The 22744-nt window shown below is 38.7% G+C and overlaps 2 protein-coding genes across 2 annotated transcripts; one reads left to right on the plus strand and one right to left on the minus strand.

Annotated features, from left to right (window-relative positions):
- The first annotated feature begins 1496 nt into the window (after window positions 1-1496).
- On the plus strand, window positions 1497-6743 carry mmd (monocyte to macrophage differentiation associated). The gene is made up of 7 exons (XM_005803182.3): window positions 1497-1888; window positions 3498-3579; window positions 3663-3823; window positions 3950-4024; window positions 4116-4217; window positions 4291-4360; window positions 5510-6743. The coding sequence occupies exons 1-7, from the start codon at window positions 1752-1754 to the stop codon at window positions 5711-5713; spliced, it is 831 nt and encodes a 276-aa protein (XP_005803239.1). The 5' UTR covers window positions 1497-1751; the 3' UTR covers window positions 5714-6743.
- Window positions 6744-9071: 2328 nt separating this feature from the next.
- hlf (HLF, PAR bZIP transcription factor) lies at window positions 9072-22175 on the minus strand. The gene is made up of 4 exons (XM_005803180.2): window positions 21792-22175; window positions 18755-19105; window positions 12479-12681; window positions 9072-11912 (listed from the first exon to the last, which is right to left on the minus strand). The coding sequence occupies exons 1-4, from the start codon at window positions 21904-21906 to the stop codon at window positions 11697-11699; spliced, it is 885 nt and encodes a 294-aa protein (XP_005803237.1). The 5' UTR covers window positions 21907-22175; the 3' UTR covers window positions 9072-11696.
- Window positions 22176-22744: the final 569 nt, after the last annotated feature.

The raw sequence follows: 22744 nt of genomic DNA on the forward strand, positions 1-22744 counted from the left end.
AAATGTAGAGTGTATTGTAAACTACATTTTATTATTATTATTATTATTATCCTGAATACAGTTTTTGATTTACACCTTCTTAGGAGAAACATTTTACCAGCAGTGTGTGATATTTCATACTTTATTATTTATCATATTTAAGTTTCATATGAAATCAAACTTCTGATCTTTAGGTGTTTTCTTTTCCTTTTGATTACCTTTTCAAACCTTGGACAGAATTTGGAAAAAGTTTACAGTTGTTTACAAAAATCTTTAATAACATATTAACATGATTTGTGTGCAAAATACAAAATATTATAATTTGAGAGCAAATCAAACCAAAGTTTGTTTTGAGGTTGAGTTGCTAAACTACAACACAAAAATAAAACTCAAACAGGACATTACTAAATAAAATCCACCCCATTAGTTTGTGAATGTATTCCCAGTTGTTTGTTTAGACGTAAAGATCGTTTGACCAGGTGGAAATTCCCCGTGTAATCTGACGCAGCGTCTCCGGTGAGAGCAGGTTAAACGGCAGAGAAACCTCATCCTCCACCCACCTGAGAAAGTGACTAGTGGAAGTCAGATAAACACTCAGATCAGTTACATCCAGCCATGATGAGCGACTGCCAACCTGCAGCACTGCGACGTCTGTAGAGATGTGAGCAAAACCAGGGAGTGCACAAACAAATGTAGCTGCGGATTAGAAATATTCCCAGAAAAGAGGCAGAAACACACAGGTTTCATTTTGAGGTCGAGTACAGAGCGAACTTTACTAAGCCCTCTGTGTTCTTACATAAACACTCCTTTACATCTAAACAGCATTAAAGGAGTCACAGTGCTGTTATGTAACCGGGCTTTACCAGCTTGACATGGCAGTGTGTGCAGTTCACTGTCTGGATTCATGGCCAAAATCTGTCTGAAGGTTTTTACTCAGATTAAGTGTTTGAATCAGAAGAAGTTTACCACAAAACAAAAAAACAAAAACAAAGTGGTCTGTCTCATAATAATAATGAAAAGACTTTAAATGATAATCTGTGTGTCATGTTTCTTTATTTTATAGATAGATAGCTAGATAGCTAGATAGCTAGATAGATAGATAGATAGATAGATAGATAGATAGATAGATAGATAGATAGATAGATAGATAGATAGATAGATAGATAGATAGATAGATAGATAGATAGATAGATAGATAGATAGATAGATAGATAGATAGATAGATAGATCATGTTAATCTATCTAGTTATTTAATAAAGCGTGTTTCACTTTATTGTGTATTTAATACATGATTAACAGTTATAAAAAAATCTATCATTTTTATTTATTTATGGATTTATAGCAGTTTTCTTTTACGTTTAAATATTAATTTGATTGATAAATTATTTGTTGAACTATAATACCTTTGGGTCAGGTGTATAAACAATTTATGAAAGTTATTATTTATGACGTTACCGTCTACCTCAAATCTGATTGGCCCGTACTGCAGAAGCGTCGCTCCTGATTGGCTCAGCCCACTGCCAATCAACGCCGGTAGAATACAGCAGGATTCAGATTTTCTTTACTCTCAGCAGCCTGGTTTTCGGGGCGCTATGGGCTTCCGCCTGTGAGACGCTGGTGCTTATGGACATTTCCATCTTCCAGATGAGGCGTTGATTCGCGGTTTCCATCATAATGGTGTTGAGAAAAAGGCTAAAATGGAGCTTTAGCAGTGGGCGGGGTGATGCCGACGGTGCCTTGTAGCTACAGTTAGCTTGTAGCCCGCTAGCTGGATGTTAGGCCTTTCGATTTGTGCGGCTCCTCGGGCAGGTTTATTGTTTTATTCCTCCCCAGATACATCAGGTCTCTGTTGTTTTCATCTGTGGAATATAAAAGGAGCAGATATGAAGGGTGTTTATAGTTTTCACAGGTAAGTGAAGGCAGTTTTGGCTCTTTTTAGATAATAAAAATTTTATTTTTTGTGTGAATAAAGTTTGTATAAATTATATGAGAATTTCCAGAAATGCAAAGTTTTAACAATTGACTAATCTAAGGCTACAGTTATGATAAAAACTATTCATAAATTTGATAGGCTTCCTGGATGCCTGTTGATCTATGAAAATCAGTTTTTTTCTCAATAAGATGGGGAGGGTTCACTTCCGGTCTCTTTGTCTTTCGATATGAAATCGGTGTTAATCATTATTTATATTAATCATCTTTGGGGTTTTAGATACTTCTGTTTTGGCCAAATAATACACTTTTTAATATTTAAATGGTTTTGCAATCAAGTAATTCTCATTTCGTGGAATTTGTTTTTATTACATAGAAGAATTTAAAACATAGTTTTCACCACGTGAATATATTTAAGCACTGAAATTATAAAGCATACTAACATCTGTAGTATGCATACTACAGATGTTAGTATTTTGTTCATAAACCAGGAGACATTTGGAATGTATAAAATAAATAAGAAAACAGAACTGTTTCATTATTATTTTATCATACACCTGTTCAGATAATGGTGAACTGCATTAAGCAACAAATATGACTACATTAGTTAGCTAATACTGCTATCAGTTTGATCAGTTATGTTGTGACAGTGGTGAGGTGTACGGTTGGACAAACAAGTTGGTTGAAGCTATGATTGCATCAGGGTTCAACTCAGAGCCAACATATTTATAGGCCTGTTGCAATAAATCAATTAATCACATGTTAAATTAAAACGAGCTCAGAAGTTTCCGTTTGCATGATTTATCATTTTTCTTGTTTTTCTCTTTCTACCAAGAACTGGGTACAAACGTCGTCACTCTGGTGCTTCGGTTTCAACTAACCCTGTTTTTGAAGGACAGTTTTGTTTTTTTACAGAGACATCATAATTGATTTAATTTGTCTTGTTTTGTTTTATTTTGGATATTTAAAATATCTTCCAGTGTGAAATGTTCTTTAGAATTTAACGTTTATTTTAAAAGTGATTTCAAAACAACAATATTATCGTTTATTGCAATAACTCCTGGGACAATTAATCGTCTGTCAAAATTTGTTATCGTGACAGGCCTATATATTTAGCTTCATTTGAATGTTTGGAGGTGATGCTGTGATTTCCAAACACGCTCACCAGAGTAGGCTTTCACGGTATCCACAAGTTATTGTGACAAAAGATAATATTGTTGTTTTGAGACCATTTTCAAGTAATATAATGGTAATTGCATAGTAACGCAATTCTCAAAGTTCAGTTAACTTTAAATTTTAATGAACATTTTAACACTGGAATACACCAGAAGACATTTTAAATGTATAAAATAAATAAGAAAAACAACAGAAACAACAAATAAAATGATTTATAAAGTCTGTGAAACAAAATTGTTCTTCAAAAATGAGCTAGTTGAAACCAAAAAACTGAAGACTTTAGTATTAATTCATGCAAATGGAAATTACTGCATTGCTTACTGTGACACCAAAACACAAACTCGGTTTTATATTTCAGCCTGTTTTTTATTTTGAGTCTTTCTGACTCAAAAGTTTCACTTTTCTGGTTTCAGATTCATGAACCGACGGGCTTCTGCTAACTGCCGCTACCAGCCCACCGTCTACGAACATGCTGCCAACTGCTACACTCATGCAGTGAGTCCCGTCTCTCTGAATGCCGACCCGCTCCGGTCTGGGACTGTCCGCTGACTGCCGTTTGTTTACTCTCGTCTCCGCAGCTCCTCATCGTGCCGGCCTTCGTGGGAATGACGCTCTTGCACTGCTTGTCCGACAACAACTGGGAGCGGATCACGGCCTGGGTGTACGGACTGGGCCTGTGCGCCCTCTTCGTGGTCTCCACCGTGTTTCACATCATCACCTGGAAGAAGAGCCACATGAGGTGAGAGGGTTTGCATTCATTTCCTCGCAACCAAGCCTCCATTTTAGATGTTACTTAATGTTGGTGCTCTGGTATGACCCAGCATCTCTTCCTGGAACCAGTTTAACCAGTTTCTCTGTGTTACAGGTCAGTGGAGCAGTGCTTTCACATGTGTGACCGAGTCGTCATCTACTTCTTCATCGCTGCCTCTTACACACCTTGGTGAGCGTCCGGCTAAGAGCAGAACACACACACAGCTGCCGTTGAAAGCGAAGCCTGACTCTGGGTTGGTTCTGTTTTTGTCTCGGTTCAGGTTGAACCTGCGGGACCTCGGACCGTTAGCGGCTCACATGCGCTGGTTTGTGTGGCTCATGGCTGCTGCCGGGACCATTTATGTCTTCAACTATCATGAAAAGTGAGTTTCTGTTCAGACTGCAGCCGTTAGCGGCGGGTGTCCAAACTCATCCTGCGCATGTTTGTCTTCTCAGGTATAAACTGGTGGAGTTGGCCTTCTATTTGACTATGGGATTTTTTCCTGCATCAGTCGTGGCATCAATGGTAAGAAGATCCTGCCATTTTGCCAGATTACGTTAAGGTCTATAATTAATTAAACTTTATAGGCAAAATAAGCTAAATTTTCGATTCAAAAACCCATTTTCCTGTTTAATTGTTGAATAAATAGACATATGAGCTCAAAAATAAATATATTTATTGTTTTTAATCTGATTCAACCATCATGTTGGTGCCAAATGTTACTCGACTCATTTAGTTTTCAAGTGTTTCAGGAACTCATGATGTAGCATCAGCATTGGTGACGTCTGCTTAGCATTGAGATGCTATTTTAATTTACAATATCTTCGCTGACAGGCTAACTCTTTTTAGCATCAGATCAGAAATTAATTCCCAGTGAGCCAAGAGAAGCAGCTTTATTGTCCGTCGCTTGAGCTTCAGATTTACAGACAGAAACGTTTGAGTAGCTGGAACCTTCATTTGTTAAAAAACTAAAAATGCAATTAGTTGCATTAAAACCAGAGTTGGGTAGTAACTAGTTACATTTACTCTATTACATTTACTTGGGCAACTTTTTGGAAAAATATGTTTACTGCTCTGCACATTTTATTTTACTTGATTAATTTTATTATGAAGTATTTCTACTTTTACTTGAGTAAAATTTCTGGATTCTCTACCTGCTGAATGAAAAAATAAAAATGCTTCACCAAAAATGTACCCAGACAGACACACACCTGCAGGTTTGTGTTAAAGTTTCATAAGTTTCTTATTTAAAGAAATTGATTTTGAAAATTTTCTTTGGCCTGATTTTATTTTTTGTCATTTTTCTCCTTAAAATGCCATTTAACTTTATATTTTGCTCCATCTAACATGTAATTTTTAAGTACTAATAATCGATCATTTGACCTTGAGTAGTAAATTTTTACCAAATATTTTTTTACTCTTTTTTTTTTTTACTTTTACTTGAGTAAACATATGTTGAAGTAGTGCTACTCTTACTCTAGTATAATTTTTGGATATTCTGGGTATTACCTAAATTAACAAGTTAAAGTCCCGCCCCTAATCAGAATTTGATGTAGGTGTAAGAGTATTTGCGTTTTTCTCTCTGCCGCTCCCTTGTGGTTATAAAGAATATGGTGCCTTTGAGTTTCAGTGCAGATTCTAGGAATACATTTTTCTCTGTTTTTGTTTTTCCAGAGCAACACGGACGGCCTGCAGGAGCTGGCGTGTGGAGGACTCATCTACTGCCTCGGCGTGTTCTTCTTCAAGAGCGACGGCGTCATCCCCTTTGCTCACGCCATCTGGCACGTGTTTGTGGCTCTGGCTGCCGCCGTGCATTACTACGCCATCTGGAAGTACCTGTACAACGCGGCCAGCTCCAAATCCCTCCTCCAGTCCTGACCATCTCTCCGCCCAGCCGCCCCCCCACTGCTCAACCAAGCTGCAACAGTAAAAGTTTACGACAACAACCTTAACTTGTTTACTGTTTTGTAACCAGGAGGAAAGCAGGTTTGTCACAGTCCTCTGGTGAAATCAAGTGTTTTTTAAGAGAAGAAATCTCCAAAGCTTCAGTATTTGTGACGTTTGATAGCGTCTTTTTAAAACCACTCAAAGCGAGTCACATTCCTCTTTAAGGGTTGATCCGTTTCATCCGGAGAAAATCGAGCAAGGTGCTAAAAATCATCAGCTCTTATTTCTACTGAAATAAACCAAAGCTCCAAATAAAGGCAGCATAACAAAAACTTCAAAGTTTTAATAAAATTTAATTGGTTAATAAAGTGTTACGGTAATGTTATTCTCATATCTGAACCAAAAATGTTGTGTTAATCATGTTTTCTTCTATTTATATCTGTTTAGGGCATTCTCTCTGTCTGTTTCTACTGGAAGTTGTTGGCGCCCTCTGGTGGCAGCTGGGTAGCATTTCTCAGTATTTCATAGTATAGAAGAGAAACAGGAGAGCTGGGTGTTGGTGAGCCAAATGAGGAGACTCCCAATTAAAAGCAGTTTGATTTATCTTTTTTTTTTTTTAAATAAAAATGTGAATATTGTGTGTGTGTGTGTGTGTGTGTGATCTGTTGTGTGGTGTAACATTTCCTGTTGTGTGTCTTGTGATTTTTGCACACTGATGTTAAAAAGTTTCATATCATGAGGACTTTATGGTTTTGTTTTTTTGTACGTTTGCTTCCTGTTTTGTTTTTCCTTCCTAGCAACGTCTGAAACCAAATCACAGCTCATGTTTTAATAATCATGACTCTTCTCTTGTGATCCAGTCTGTTTTCTATGTTGATTCTGATGATTCTGGCCTTTTTGCAGAGAATACTTGCTTTTGTTTTGTCTCTTTCACTGGCTGGAGATGGTTCTTTGTAGAATCTGAACGCTCCACTGTACTGAACATCACCTTGGTAATGTGACAATAAAGACAATATCTGCAGCTTGGTGTCTGGACTCAGTTCATTTTGCTTTCGGTAAACTGCAGTTCAAGAATTATACGTTTTAAAAATATTTTTTTTTTAAATTTTGTTTTTGTTTTTTAACCAAAGACAATATAAAAGTCTTACAACAGCTAAAATCTGACCCCACTCCATTGGGCTCTTTGCACCTGCCGCTCTGACGTCACAACCGCATGCGCAAATGCGGCTCTTTTTTTTCCGCTTTGAGTTACCATGACAGCTAGAAAAGACAAAGTCGTATTTCACACGCAAATAAAACAATATTATGCACTTTGCTGTCTTCCTAACATAATGGGCTTTTAAGTTTTCATGGATTTCCAAGCGGTCCTGAATTAAGAAGACGGTGGCTTGTAAATATTCGTCCCCATCAGTTAAAGCTAACGCTGCACAGCAAAGTTTACAGCCTTCACTTCACTCTGGATCAACTTCTTCAGCCTAAGGAAGAAGGTAAAGGAGCCTCCTGTGTTATTTCCATGGACTCACTTCTGTATTCAGCCTGAATGATCGAGTTTATGGGAACGAGAGATCAGACCAGAGCCAGACAGCCGAGCTACTGATCCGCCTGTACAAACTGCTGTAAACACCGTCCTGCTTCACAAGAAGCATGCAAAACTAATAAAGTGAAATAACACGGAGACCTTTAGGAACACGGCCATATTTTTCTAAAAGCAACAACTTTGAACCTGAACCGTCAGCTGAACTAGAACTCCGACACCAGAGCTGCTCTACTGTTAAGCTATGGGCTTGTTGTTCCTCAGGCTTCAGAAACAAAAAGCCTGAACCGTAAAATCCCCGTTACTTGGTCTCTGACACTGACAACAATAAACCACATAATATACTTGAACATAAGGTAAAAACATTGTCCGTTAGACTGGATGAAAAATGTTTAGACACTTAAATAGCACATTTTTACAAGACAAATGTCCGAGAATATTGCCTACTAGCATAAGCTAAAGCTAATGTTAGGCACAAAGTTTAAATAAAGTAAAACTCACCTTTGTATCTGTGAACTTATAATGAGGCGAACATATTAAAACCTTTCTCCAGCTTATTGTTGGGGCTTCGGATTGATGTTCACCATTAATTGTTACCTTGGACAAGCCCTGCAAACACCCAGTGTAAAGAGCCATTTTCAATAGATCGGAAACAATTGAGCCGCTTTTCCCCGAACGCGGAAGCTGAGGTGCAAAGAGCCCTTTATCTTCTGAGTTTTGAGTTTTTTCTTGCCTTTCATTAGTTCTTGGTGCAGCGCCTCCACAGGCGAGGAGGGGAACAGGTTTTTCAAAAGGTTTGATTCGTTTGGCACAGTACCAGCTGAAAATGTAATAAATGTTGCAAGTTTGTTCCCCAATCGAAATATCAGGTGTCAAAACACCTTAAATATCTTCACAAGTGATGCTGGATTGTAGCATGAGGCGGACAGAAGGACTGGGGTCACATCCGTCACGGTGAGCAAAATAGCGAAGCTCTGGATTAACCTGTTCTTGGTCATGAGACTCGGATCTTGACTGAAGGAACCCGGATGTCACTGCTTTTCTTAATCAAATGGGAGTCAACTGGGACCTCACCTCACCACTTACGCCCTCTGGTGGCCATTTTAGAGCAGTTCTGGGAATTGAACCATCCCGTCAGCATGGGACCGTTCTGTTTTTGTTTCATTCAGAAAATAACTTTTCTTGTACAACCGTTCCCGCTTGTTTTGGATGCTCTGAAGATGGACTGGTACTTTTTATGCTTTGCTCTTTTAAGATGCGTAACCATAGCAACAGGGTGCTTTACAATAGGGAGCAGCTGATGAACATTAGAAAAGCTGAAATAATATAACTGAAGCCAAAAGCTAAAACTGAAAGATTAGAAACACCATAACCAACAATGGACATAATCTGAAGGCTGTCATCAATTCAACCTGGACTTCCAGAACCTTAGCAGAACCACAGGGTGACCTCCTCCACGCTACGACACATTGGTGCAGTACTTCATCCAAAAGGAGCACAGACCAAATATTAAATGCATAGAACTGAACATACCTTTCAAAAAACTATCTCTGCTTAAAATGTCCCTTTTTTATTAATAAGATGTAGTATTTTAATTTTCTTTTGAGTTTTCATCATCTGTGAGCCACAATTTTAAAGATTACAACATATAATAGCACAAAATATTTTACTGTGTGATAAATCTCTATAACATCCAAGTTGCTAGAAATACTAAATATTTATAGCAATATTTAGAATATTTAAAAATATTAAACTTTTTCACAATATTCTAATATTTTGACATATGCATCTTAGTGCAGAGAATGAAAACACATGGAAAATAAGTGGTATTTTTATTAGACACTAGAAATTACAGACAGAGAGGCAGAGGGCTGAACAACACGTAATACTCCTTTATGCTTTAAACACTCTGAAACAGTCTGTTGGTGTTGCCATGAATACAATGGTTACAAATCTGCTGCAATGTTTGAAATAAAAAGAAGGTTCAGGAAACCTTCCGGCGCCAATCTGTACGGGACCAAAACACTGGGAAACAGTCGGTGAATTAAAGGCACTGGAACAAACTCACGATGATTATGGTTAATATTTCCAGGTGAGGTAGAGGGATCACTCCACACGTGAGGTACGTTTGGGATTTCACAGATTCATTACTGGATTTTTCCTGCTTGATTCTAATGAAAAACAAAGACGCCCTGGAAGCTATGGAGCCTCAAAAGGGATAAAAACTCTGAGTAACAAAATGGTCGCCTAATATCGCTCACACCAGATCGATAACGCTTCGAAAAGTCTCAGTGGAATGTGAGAGTTTTGTTTTACAGAGGTGAAGGTTCCAGGATTTATTTTATTTCACTTTACCAATCTTTAAATGAACCAAATACGGAAGATCCAAATGAGCATGACCTCAGGAGACAAATACGGAAGTCCTGAGATGCCAAAAACTTATTGGAATTAATGAGCAACTAAAAAAATCTTAAGAGTATATTAAATGTGTTATTTTGTTGAATTATTACACAGCTTCTGCCCACTTGAGTTCAAGAAGGATGTAGTGTTGCTTTAACTTAATGAAAATTTTATGGCAGGAATGGAAACTGCTAATTTAATCATTTGCAGAATATCTAATTTTCAGGCGGAAAGTGCCAGCTGAAAACAGCAACTGTCATTAAAAACCATGATGCTTCCGAGATGGTTCAAATTTGATGTAATATTTCATGAGCCTTTTAACAAAATATAATGCAGTCATTTCAAAACCAAATGAGAAAGGCACTTATGGCAAAAATATTTAAAAATAGTTTTTGCCATTAACCGGGGGTCAAATTAAGCAGAGCTGGTTTATTTGAATAAAATAATTAGTGTGCAAATTTGTGATGTTGATTAAGGATAATTGCTTCCAAAACAATCTTTGGTATTGGTGTAGGTTATGCGACATCTGGCATTAGTGGCCTCATCTACTACAGTGAGATGATGTTTGAGGTAAATCTTTCTGCAACGGGTTACGTTTTGTACAATTAGAGCAAACTGCAAACATTTGCAAGAAATAATCTTTAGAATTCTCATCCAAAAAGATGCCATCATTTTGGGACCTCTGGACTTCCATACATGCCATGATCTGCCTTGTGAAACAACATATCCACATTGTAGACTGATGGCTGTCTAAAACATGACTCATAAATCCAGCTTCAATCTAAAGACTCTGCAGTAAGCCCAGTTAAAAAGAAAACAGCAAAAACAAAACAAAAAGTTCATCACTCAGGTTCAGGGACTCGCTACAACTGAAGAAAACAATCGCAGAGCAGCAGGAAGAACCAGCTATAGTTTCCCTGCCGTCATAGTAACGCCATCCCATGTTTTTGAGAACATTAAGCACATTGAGTGTTGAAATCATATTATATAATTACAATAATGCCCCCAATATTTTGGTTTCCTTCCCATTCCCTCAAATAGAAAATCAAAATACCTTTTTATTTATTCATTTATTTTATTAAACACATTTTTTATATTTCTCTGGATTTGTTGTGCCTTTAAAATACACAATTCACCAATTCTATATATATATATATTGGAAAAATACTGTACAAAAAAGGAACAACGTACAGATTTATAGAAACATCTCTGGTTTGGTCTGCAGGAAACAAACTGACTGGGTGAACCACAGTATTGGACAACACCATCCAACCTTCTTTCTCTTTTACATTCATACAGCCATCTGTAAAAAGACGGCAAACAGACGCCACCGACAAAACATCTGCACTGAGTCCTACAAGAAAGAAAAAAACTAAACAAAACCAGTCGGACTAGTCATGCCAAGTCAAACAGAATCCAAAGAATCAACAACTAGTCCAAAACAACAGAGAGAAACCATGCTTCAACCTGAAGAGAAGGAGGCTAAACAACCACAGCTTTCAGAGCAGTAATAATACTAACAATTATATCAACAGAATATATATATATATATTTATTTATAGATATAAAAACAACAAACTTCCATCTGAGAAATAAAAGGGAGATAAATAGGAGGAATTTTCTTGAACCGGATCCGATTGTGAGACGCTAGTTAGTGCAGGAGCAGGAGGTGGAGACATATTTAAAATTATTGCTCAAGAAATTAAAACATAATACTAACAGAGAGCAAAATGTTCCTGGATTGGACAGGAAATACTAACATAAGTGGCTAAGAACGACAAAATAAAGAGGATTTTAGTCCTGGTCTGATGTAGAGAAGGAGGCGGGCTCGAACTCCTCACAGTGGGAAGTACGCACATGTAAATATATTTATATCTATTTATTCAAACCGTGTAGAGAAATCAAAGGAGGAGCAGACGAGATGAAGCTTAACAAAATACCAGAATCATACAGGTGGAGGTGCCGCCATTAGAGACATTGTCCTTTAAACAGGAGGGCAAACTGGAGGTTCTGGGAGCAGAGATGGGCCACAGGAGGGGCTCACAGGGGCCCATGTCGCGCCTCGTATTTAGCCAGAATGTTCTTGCAGCGGCCCAGCTCCTTCCTCAAGTCGGCCACCTCGAGACGCAGCGCGGCGTTCTCCTTCTCCAGGAAGCCGGCTCGGATGGCGATCTGGTTCTCTTTGAGGCGGCGCGCGTCCCGCGAGCGCTTCGCCGCCACGTTGTTCTTTCTGCGTCGCGCCCAGTACCTATCATCCTGCAGGGAGCAGCAGAGGGCTCAGTCAGCAAAACAACATGGCAATAAAATACTAAAAATAAATTATGCTTTTATTTTGAAGGTGAATCCTGCCACTAACTATTAATCATCAGTGACGATTCCAGTGAAGGTTGGAACACGCTGCTGATCTTTCATTTAACTACTTAAGTTAAATTTATACAATATTAGAAATAGATTAAAAAAAATAGATAGTTCAATTAATTTTTAAATAACAAATTAACATTTTATTGCCTAAAATGCAATAACAGCATTGCTTTAGTGAATGCCCAATCAGTCATAGCAAAACATGCAACTGCATAAACATCTGAAAAGATCAGCTGTTTCTGACCGACTTAAGAAAATAGTGTAGGAAGGAAGGGAGGAAGAAAGAGAGAGAAAGAAAGACGGAAGGAAAGAAAGAAAGAAGGAAAACTAAGTTAATATTTTATAGTTAAAATCTAAATACTCTGCCTAAATAAAAAAATAAAGATTTTATTTCCCATGTCATTGTGATGGGTTCCTGTTCTGGGTTCTGGTTCCGGTCTGGCCCACAGACTCTTCCTCACCTTCAGGTCCTCGGGAATGAAGATCTTCCGGGCTTTCTTGATCATGGGCTGCGGCTTCAGCTCCTCGGCGGAGAACTTGCGCTTCCTGGGATCGAACATCTCCTGACCCGGAACACTGGACAGCGCCAGGTCGGCCGGGTCCGGCTCGTACGTCATCGGGACCTGGATGGACTCCGGGTCGATGGGGCTGGGTGTGTCTCTGGCTGCGGACCAGACAGAGGAGAGAGACAGAAGATCAGAACTGGGAGGCCACGTTTGTTCCCTGTGAAGCATCCAGTTCTGCTTGAGGCGGTAATACCTCCACCAACCAGCGGGTGGTGCTGCCACACAACGGTTACACAAACACTGGACCAACAGCTGATCCAGAAGCAGCAGGTTCAGATTTTTTTCTGAAATCTGTTATTTTTTTGCAACTAAACCCGACTGCATGAATGCTTTACGTCCTCAAAGCGACCAGAAAGCACAGAAGAAGAACGTAGGCATCACACAGCAACACATCGTTTACTGAAGTAATAATAGATTATGTTTAATAATCAATTTTAACATTTAATCAGCAGTGGGAGTTCTAATTCAGACACAGTGGAGGCTTTAAAGGGGCAGTTTTGTGTTTTCCTCTTTATAGCACAATCAAGTAGTTATATAATCAAATAGGACTTAAAAAGACGTTGACATTGTAATTTAACGTCTGTCTCTTTAAAACCTCCTGCTCCTTCTGAAACTCGTTTTTACCAGATGTGCAGTTCCATCAGGTGTTTGCTAATTCCTGCTGGCTAGTCTGAAGGAGCCTAGTGGGAGAGGGTTGCTCTGTGAGGCCGAAGTTTTGTAGCTCTTAGGAGGAGCTTCGTCCTCCAAGGCGGGGCTAGGCCCACCCGGGGGTTTTGCCCAGCTGAATGGTTGCCATGGCGATTAAAGGATTTCTCAAACATGCATGAAAGAATCAAAGCAAAACTCCAGCTTTGTTTTTGTTGGGGGATGTAAAGTTCAAAAAAGTGCATTTTACATAATACCGCCCCTTTAAATTAACTTTTTAACAGATAAGTGAGTCATTTTTTTAAGTGAGCCATTGTTTTTATCTTAATTTGGTTAGTTTATTTCTGAACTGTCATTTTATACCCTCTTAGCTTTATTTCAAAGAAAAACATTACTAATTTCTTTTAGAAAAACCTTTGCACATTTCTTGAAACAGATTGTATGTTTTGCAAACTCTATGTACATTTGGCAAAATGACCTGGATAATGCAGCACAACATCATGAATCAGCTGCAAAAGGTCACATCTCTCCAAAAACACTTCATGTATGCTTCGAAACTAAACTGACGAGTTGTAGGTATCATAGATACCCACCCCCAACATGGACTATTCACACTCCCACCTTCTGGCCCGACGGTCAACGACCACATGTACAATAGAAGAATAGAAGAATGGATGAATGGATGCTAATTTGAGCCATCAGAGTCCTCAGTTTGGACTCAGGGTCTTTTTGGCACTGTTTCAGTAAGTCTAGGGAGAAATTTGAGGTCCCACCAAAGCAAGTTACCTGAATCAGAGACCAGACTTTGAGTAGGCCACTTAAAAGCCTCCATTTTGTTTTTCTGACCCACTCCGAGTTTGATCTGCTGGTGTGTTTTGGGTCACCCTGCTGCTCAACATCAACATGTGAACAACTCAGCTCTTTCTGCTTGAATTATTAATTTTATATTAATAATTGGATGTAAAACCTGCTTAATATGAGATTTAATTTATTTATTTTTTTTTTTTTTACAGAATTTGAACCAGGTGAAGGAAAAATTACACTAGAGTTTAGGGTAGAACATATTTACAGAAAAATAAGTTTTCTTTATCCTAATTGTGAAATTGTAATTTTTTTTTTTTTACAGTTCTGGGTTAATTCTGCTCTGACTGAATTGTTGTTTCAGTAAATATCTTTTGGAGTCGGTATATTCCAGTTAATGACTGTTATGGTTATTTGAATAACCGATTAATCGTGATTAAACCTGATTAATCGTTTCAGATCTAGTTCCTCTGCCGTTTCAGACTGACAATGTCTCAGACTTCGTTTCTCATCTGTTCTTTCATTTCTAAACCAGAGACCAGATTAAAGATAATCCGTCTTTAAGCAGCGACACAAATAGTCCGACCTGACCTCTGCGAGGCGAGCGCAGGTAACCCAGGCAGAAGCGGTCCGAACAGGAACGTCTAAACTCAACGACCCGGTTCTGACCAGACCCAAGAGGAGGAACAAACTCAGATTAATCAGCTACCCTGCTGGGTTTCCATGGAAACCTCTAAACCACATTCAATAAAGTTTTCTTTATATTGAGTGTGGATTTATTGATTTTACAGATTATCATCTGGATCCAGCTTGACGTCACGCTCAGCGATCGTATTGGGCTTTTTATGATTTTATGGGCGCTGTCGTCATGACGACCAGGCGTATCTGAACTGTTGAACTCTGAGAGTATTTACAGTAAAGAGAGTTTACCCTCCCGTTCATCCACCCGACTCAGTGGAAGATCATTCCAGGTCATGAAAGTTTTTTATTTCACCTCAAAAAACCTTCCAGCTGGAACGTTGAGCCTCAGATGATAAAATATACCAGAGACAGAACAGCAGTGCATCAACAAGCTGGCTGCTTTCCCATCACTCTGCTGGCTAATTAGTGAAAATTTAAAAAATCTGCATCCTCTGCAGTTTCAGATGAAGAAGGTTAGTGATGCATCATCTGAGGCATGAATGGGGCGGATTGTGCAACCTGTGCACATTCTGCAGAAATATTTAAAAGATTTACAAAGGAGGTTTTATTTTTTTATGTTTGTGGTACCTTTTAGTAATGTTATTTTACCCTATTTTATTGATAATATAAACAGAATATAGTCATTTTAATTATTAATTCTTTAGAAAAAATAATGATTAACTGTGAGAATTAACTTATTTTCTGATATTTATGTTTTAAATGTGTGTGAAATGTATTTGTGAAAAACCTTATATTCATTAAAAAACGGGTTATCTGAATTTTACTCAAATTAAATAAACTAGATGGAAAAGTTCTGATTTAAAACCCAGCTTGTCTCAAGACGGAGCTGATTTCTTCCTTCAGGCACCTGGAGTTGGATAACTGGAATCAGGCGCAGCTCGGCCTGCAACCTGACTCCCCCTCCGGCCGCTACGGGGTCAATGTACTGAATGCGACCTTCGACCTGTGAAGGCCGTAGCAGTGGCACACCCAGGATGTTATCTGCTTCAGCAGGACGAGCGCCGCCAGCTGCAGGCCCTGCGACGCTGCGGTTGGACGAGACCAGTCTCGCTGAGCTGGAACAATGCAGCGTGCACGTGACCGGAGCACGCCCGAGTCCATGTGACCTCTGCAGGGTACAGCGTGTGCTCTGAGTCTGGGCCGGGTCCCGGGGGGGGCGGGGGGACAGGAAGCAGAGCGGGTGGAGTGGGTGTGGGAGAAAGTGAGAAATGAAAAGGAGGGGGCTCCTGTTTGCAGCTCAGCGTTGCACACGGCTGCCCGCATGCGCCCGTCACATGGCGCCGCACGCCAGAGGAAACCCCATCCTGGCTTCACGCGAGAGCTAAATGTGAACTGCTAGACGGACCCGAAAAGAACCCAAACAGAACCCGGACACATGAATGTCAAACAGAGCAGGAGATCCTCTAACATTTGAGCTGAAGCTGAGATGCTGCAGCCTGAAAAATCCTCAAATGCCTGAAAATATGGAGCCAGTCCGACTGCAGGATTGTCTGAAGAACATACGGAGGACCAAACCGGCCATAATTATTTAAATAAATCACTGAATGATTTTTTTTTGTAATTCAGTCACATTATAAATAAATGTTTCAGTCATGTCACATTATAATTCATTGAAATGTGAATAATAAAAATATTTACCTAATTTAAAAAAACAGTGAAATTATTTTGTGCAGCAAGTGGGCGGGGCAAATTTAGTAGTGGCGTATTTAACGAAGCACATTAACTTTTATTATAATGCATTCATTTATTTCTTCTTCCTACTATTGATATTTATTCAATTCAGGATTTATTCATTTATTTATTTTCTATTAAACAAAATGTATTCTTTTATCATTATTGTTAGAATTACTACCATTATCAATAATTTTTCTGATAATGTAAAATGAAACTAAACAAAATGTTTAAATATTCCATCAATTTAAATTGTAACATAAACACACATTAGGAAATGTGAGTAAAAACATGCAAATCTAAATTTTTATTGAGTGTTTTTCACAATCTGATAAATTTCCTGAGAAATGGGAGCAGCAAATTGTTTCAAGAGTAAAAACAAACTAATTTAATTTCGCCTGGGTTTGTTTTCATCCCTCCAGCTTGTTGCTTTATTTTAGATGATTTTTCTCCTTAAAACATGAGAAGATTCTGAGATTTTATTGAACAAGATGTGGAATAATCCCCCTCCCTGGCGATGCATTCAGCACATTAAAGATGAGGTCAGACCTGTTTACAGAACCTCCAGCCGGGTTCTTCCTTCCTGACCGGGGAAATGTTTGGGAGGAGACCTCCAGCAGCAAACACCTCCAACTAAACCAGACTCAGCAGCTGGAATCAGACCGATCCATTATCGTTTGATTAACCTGAAAACATCTGACTCACTGGGTCAGTGAGGCCCTCCGACAGGCACGAGAGGCCCCTCACTGGGACCCCGCCCCTTCAGGTAAACACCCTCAGGGTCTCCATCTGTTTATCTTCCATGATCTGATCCGCTGCCAGCAGCCGGTCAGAGTCTGGAAGGGCACCGGTCCCAGGATCAGGCAGGAAAAGCAGCTGCCGCCTCCTGGATGCCAGCTCGTTACGTAACCGCTTCCTTAACGAGAAGTTTTCTGCGGTGACCAAAACGCCACACAGATTCAAAAACGTGTGAATCTGAAAGTTTCCACCTTGTGAAGTCGGGTGAAGTGAGTTTATGTGGTTCAGCGAGTTCAAGCCTGAGGCACAGCTTTAAAAAACCAAACACGGTGGAGTAAACAAAAACAATGAGGGGGCGGAGCTTCTTTCAACCAATCGGAGCTCAACGAGAGCCGTCCTGCTGCATACTTAGACCTGAGTTTCATCAGCCTGCAGCATTACTAACAGATTGAGTCATTTTCATCCCAACCTGAAACAGCGTTTAGCAAGTCAAAATTAAGACTTTGTAAGACCTTTTTAAATGCCACCTTAAATTGTATTGAGGGCCAAAACAACTACAAATATAGGGGGCTCTTGGGGGACTTAACTGTGCCAAACTTAAGATTTTTTTCCCTTTTTGAACAAAATCCACCTATAATTGTATCTGCCTTGTAACTGAAGTGCCAACTAAGCATTAATTTGCCTTTACACTTGATGAAATAAAGTTAGCTAGCTAGCTATCAAATGTATATTATCAATTACTGGCAGCATCAATCGCCTGAATTTAAAGAACATAATGAAGATGTCCCGCCAGAAAAATAGAGTGCATAGAATATAGGAGACTATATCACCCTGTCATGACAATCTTTAAGACCTGTGATTAACGTATTTAAAGCCAACATAATTTTTTCTAATGAATTTAAATCTTAAGGCCTTAATTTTAGATATGCAACGTCAAGACCTTTTTAAAGCCACCTAGAACAAAATTAAGGCCACAGAAGTAGCTGTTTGGGAACGGTTCTGTTTTTCCACAGCAGTACTTGTGTTTGTGAGACTGTCATAAAATCACAGCCATACTGTTATCTAAGTAAAGACGCAAATATAGTTCTTAGCATCACTTTTATTATTATCACAAGAGTACCACAAAATATCATGGTAAAACTTTAAGTTCATGTCACCTAGCCTAATATAAAAGACTAAATAATCCTGCCACGACAAAATTTAAGGCCTGTGATCAACGTAGTTAAAACCTACTTTAAAATTTTCTAATGACTTTAACACATTTTAAGGCCTTATCTTCAAATACATTAATTTAAGACTTCATAAGGCCTTATCTTTAGATGCATACATTTTAGACTTTTAAAGGCTTATCTTTAGACCCAGGAAATTAAAACTTTTTCAAAAACGTAACTTTAGATGCATTAATTTAAGAATTCATAAGAGCTTATCTTTACAGGAATTTAAGACTTTTTAAAGAACTTAACTATGGATTCATGAACTTAAGTCTTTTAAGACCTAAATTTTAGATGGATTTAAGTCCTTTTAAGGATGCACAGACACCATCTAAGAACATGTGGAGGACATTTGAGGGCCCACGTGTGTGAGTGAGCAGGTGTGCCTCTGTATGCTTCCTACCTGCAGCGGTTGGGCTGTGCAGGCAGGTCTGAGACGGCATGGCTGTGTGAACGGAGGTGGTGGCGCGGCTGCTGAGGTCCACCACTGAGGGGGTGGGCGGCTTGGGCGGCGAGACCTGCTGCAGTGCTGCCTGGGACGGCTGCGCTGCCTGCTCGCTCTGGGCCGTGTTGGCTGGGATGCCGTTTTCCGACAGGAACTCCTCCAGGTCCATGTACTCCAGCTGGAAGTTGTCGCCGTCGTACGGCAGGGTCTTGTCCCACAGAGTGGGCCCCAGGAAGGCCGACTGGGGGTGGCTGGCTGTGCTGCTCTCATCTTCCAGCTTTTTCTCTTTCTCCTTATCCTTCCCAAATCCTGAAAGAAGAAAACAAATCCCATCAGATTTCATCCTGGGCTCATCTAGCAGGAATCTGCGTCACTTCAGTCTAATCAGGACCAGAAGCTGTGGTCAAAACAAAACCACAACTGATTTAACAACAAACACCAATTAGTAGGCATGTCAGAATAAATCAATTAATCGCATGATAAATTTAAACTATCTCAATCATTTCCATTTGCATCAAGTTTTTCTCTTTTATCTTTTTCCAAAAGCTGGCTGGCAAAAGTCTGGTGAACTGGTCTCAACTAGCCCTTAGATTGAAGCACAGTTTCATTTATAGAGACTTCATAATCTGTTTTATTTGTTGTTTCTGTTTTGTTTATTAAATTTGGATATGTAAAAAGTGGTAAGTGTTCATTAGAATTTAAAGTTTATTGATCTTTGATATTGTGTTCTGAAAACAACAATAACGTCTGGGACAATTTATCGTCCAGCAACAGTTGCTTTTGTGGCAGGTCTACCAATTAGGCATGAAAGTTATCAATTAATGAGTTAATGTAAAGTTGATTGATAAGCAGTCAATTTCGTCTCGTGTCAAGAGGGCTTACGGTCTTTCCATAACATGAAGGGCTAAATTTAAACATCATAAAATTGTAATATTTCTTTCTGTCAGTTGTATTAAATATTGACTGAATAAACAGAAAATTCTTGTCACATTATTAAACTTATATTTCTAAAATATAACACAGGAACCTCTTAAGTTGCAAAATTGAAAAATAAGAGGAAAAAATTCATACAGAAACCGCCTGTGGTTGCTCTTGACAGAATATTAAAACTTCACTCCAGGAAGCGCTTTAACTCACAACTATCTCCAAAAATCAAACTTGCTTTTTAGTGCCATGTTTTTTCCATCTTGTTATAATTTTGTGTTATAGTTTTTCTGTCGTAACATCATCCTCACCTTCGTAGCACTAACTACCTTAGTAGTTTTCAGTTTATAAAGTTGGTGCTGCTCTACTCTTTCAACTTTAACACCATTAATCTGTTTGTATTATCTTTGAAAAATACATTTTTGTACCTTTTGTTGTTAAAATCCCAAAAGTAAAGTTGTTTTGGCATTATGATAGTTGTGAAATGATTATTTTTTTTTAATTTAATTTATTAACTGCTTACATTGATTTTATATTATAAAGAAATGCATAAATTATAACAAGTTTAGCATTCATTTGTGGTTCAAGCTAAACAACCTAAAATCCCTGATACTGATTGCAATTGATAGCTGAAAAATATTGCTTAAATATTAATTAGAATATTTTTTTCACACTTATCCAGACAAGAAAATTGATTTAAGAGGGAACTACCCCATTCATTTGTTGATAATGCGTAGGAACCCAGAAACCTTCTCACCCAACTTCCTGTTAGGTCGGAAGTGGGACTTTAATTTTTGAGGTTTCCCACTAATGACAAGCTCCAAAACCATCATTTCAGCTTGTATTATATATTGTAAAATCAATTACTTTTTGTATTTTGATTCAAAAAGTGAAACTAATGTCCAATCAGAGTTACACAGTTAAAGTTTTTGTTTCTGTCCATGTCCAATATTTTATGTTCCAGTTGATAAAATTCCAAATTTAGTTTCTTAGACCAATTAAAGAGACAAAGATAGGCCTACAAAACAATATGCCTATGTGAATTCAATAATTGGTTGTGGCAAAAATCTTGAATATCTACAATTCACTGAAGTCTGTTGTTATCCATATGCACCTTTTTCCACCACACTTTTTCCCGCCACTTAACTTTCCATTAATACTCTTATATACAGCAGCTTCTTTTATCATTTACCTCCACATAGCAAGGCAATTCTGTATTGAAAATAATATTTTTTCTTATTATTGGTCTGATAATATTCCATTTTTATGAGAAACTGAATGTTCGATCTTCTTTAAGTGTAAACCATAGTCACCATAGTGCAAACCATGTTTATATATGAAATATAAACAACTATACTGACATAAATTACGTTTTTAATTATATTCTGATGTGTTGAGATGAACATGCAGGTGTTTTTTTATGTTTAGGGTCCTTTCTAAACAAGTCTACCCATCTCTCTCTGTCATCTGACTGGGAGAAACATTAGAAGCTGTGGAAATTTTCACTAAACCGTGAGAAATTTAATATTTGAGCAGCCTGGCCCTTTAAAGGTAAACATTATCCGTCATTCATATCAGCTAACATCCATTTAACACGTCCTAAGAGAGGCTTCAACATGGAAAACGCCCTCTATCGACAGGTATTGGTACTGCTAATGAGTCCCATTGAAGACAGCGGGGTTTAAATGTTATAAACAGCACTTTACGCTATTAACAGCGCAGACACAACAGCAGCGCGGTTAAATCTGGACCCTTATGTGTTCACTGAGAAAATAACTTCATGTTTAAATCACCTGCTGGCTGAATTTGACGCCAAATCTGCCAGTTAAAAACATTAAACCCGAATTACACAGCATTCTGATTTTTCTATCTTTACCGCTCCTGGCCAATCAGATTACGGTTTAATTTTTAACAAAGATCGCAAACTACAAAGACGCGCCACTTTTAGGTGATTTGGTTGACCTGTGTCCTTTAAGTCCGCTATATCTGTCAGATCAAAGTGCGCCAACAAGCAGCCCTACGTGCACCTGTGTGCGCAGTAAGTTTTGCACATTTTTTTAAGACAGCGTACCTTCATCGTGGTGAAACGGGAGTTTCAGCGGGTTTTCCAGCAGGGATTTCAGGACTCCATGAGTCGGCGGCAGGAAAGTTGGGTTTATAGGAAGAGGTCTGGCCATTTTCTCCATTTCACTTGAAGGGCAGCAGGAGTAAAAAAGATTAAATGTCCCCAAACCCGGTTAGTAATTAATAAAAATAAAAAAAAATAGTTCAAAAATAATAATAAAAACTCGCTGTCCGGCTCGTGGAGAAACCCACTCAGGTGGAAAAAAGGAGACCACACTCCGCTCAGCGGCGGCGGCAGGAGCAGGACGGAGAGCGGCTGGATGGCTGTCTGTCGTCTGGGCTCTCTGGCAGAGAGGGTGGAGAGGAGGAGGAGGAGGAGGAAGGCGGAGAGGTGGAGGGAGTCGCTGCTGCACTCCCCGGTGCATGTGAGGAGAAGGGCACCAGTGACGTCAAAGCACCGGGGAGGGCGGGGACTGTACGTTCAGGGACGTCAGGTAAAACCCCATGTCCGTGCTGCCTTTACTGACAGTTGGGTGCGACCGCGGATCAGGGCCATTGTAGATGGGAAAAGGAAGAAAAATGAGAATATATTTATGCCAAAAATAAAAACTCTAGAAAATTTGCTAAGTAAAATAAAATAAAGGCTTAAAACAAGCTCTTCTCTTCTTACTTCTCAGTTAGTTTTGTCTTATTTAAAGTGTAATAAGATATTGGCACTAGAAAGTAAATAACAATACTTTGTAATATTCTGTGATTTGCAGTGTTGGCAAAAAGCGAACTTCCCCTTCAAGTGAAAAAAGAATGTGGAAGAAAAACATGAAAAAGTCAGTAAAAATGCCCCTTTAAAAATGTTTGTAAACAATAAAAGAGATGCTTTTATTTAAAATATGCAAACTTTTGTGTTTTATGCACACAAGAAATCTCTCTGGTCTTTTTTTATGTGAGTGCTGCACACAGTAA

The sequence above is a fragment of the Xiphophorus maculatus genome, chromosome 16, assembly GCF_002775205.1.
Source record: "Xiphophorus maculatus strain JP 163 A chromosome 16, X_maculatus-5.0-male, whole genome shotgun sequence".
NCBI classification, from domain to species: domain Eukaryota; kingdom Metazoa; phylum Chordata; class Actinopteri; order Cyprinodontiformes; family Poeciliidae; genus Xiphophorus; species Xiphophorus maculatus.

Coding starts and splice junctions, on each gene's coding strand:
- hlf (XM_005803180.2), bottom strand. CDS start 21,906: ATGGAGAAAATGGCCAGACCTCTTCCTATAAACCCAACTTTCCTGCCG. Junction 19,106..21,791: donor CCCGTTTCACCACGATGAAG/GTACGCTGTCTT, acceptor TTCTTCTTTCAG/GATTTGGGAAGGATAAGGAG. Junction 11,913..12,478: donor TCATTCCCGAGGACCTGAAG/GTGAGGAAGAGT, acceptor TGCTCCCTGCAG/GATGATAGGTACTGGGCGCG.
- mmd (XM_005803182.3), top strand. CDS start 1,752: ATGTTAGGCCTTTCGATTTGTGCGGCTCCTCGGGCAGGTTTATTGTTT. Junction 4,218..4,290: donor GTCTTCAACTATCATGAAAA/GTGAGTTTCTGT, acceptor TTGTCTTCTCAG/GTATAAACTGGTGGAGTTGG. Junction 4,361..5,509: donor CATCAGTCGTGGCATCAATG/GTAAGAAGATCC, acceptor TTGTTTTTCCAG/AGCAACACGGACGGCCTGCA.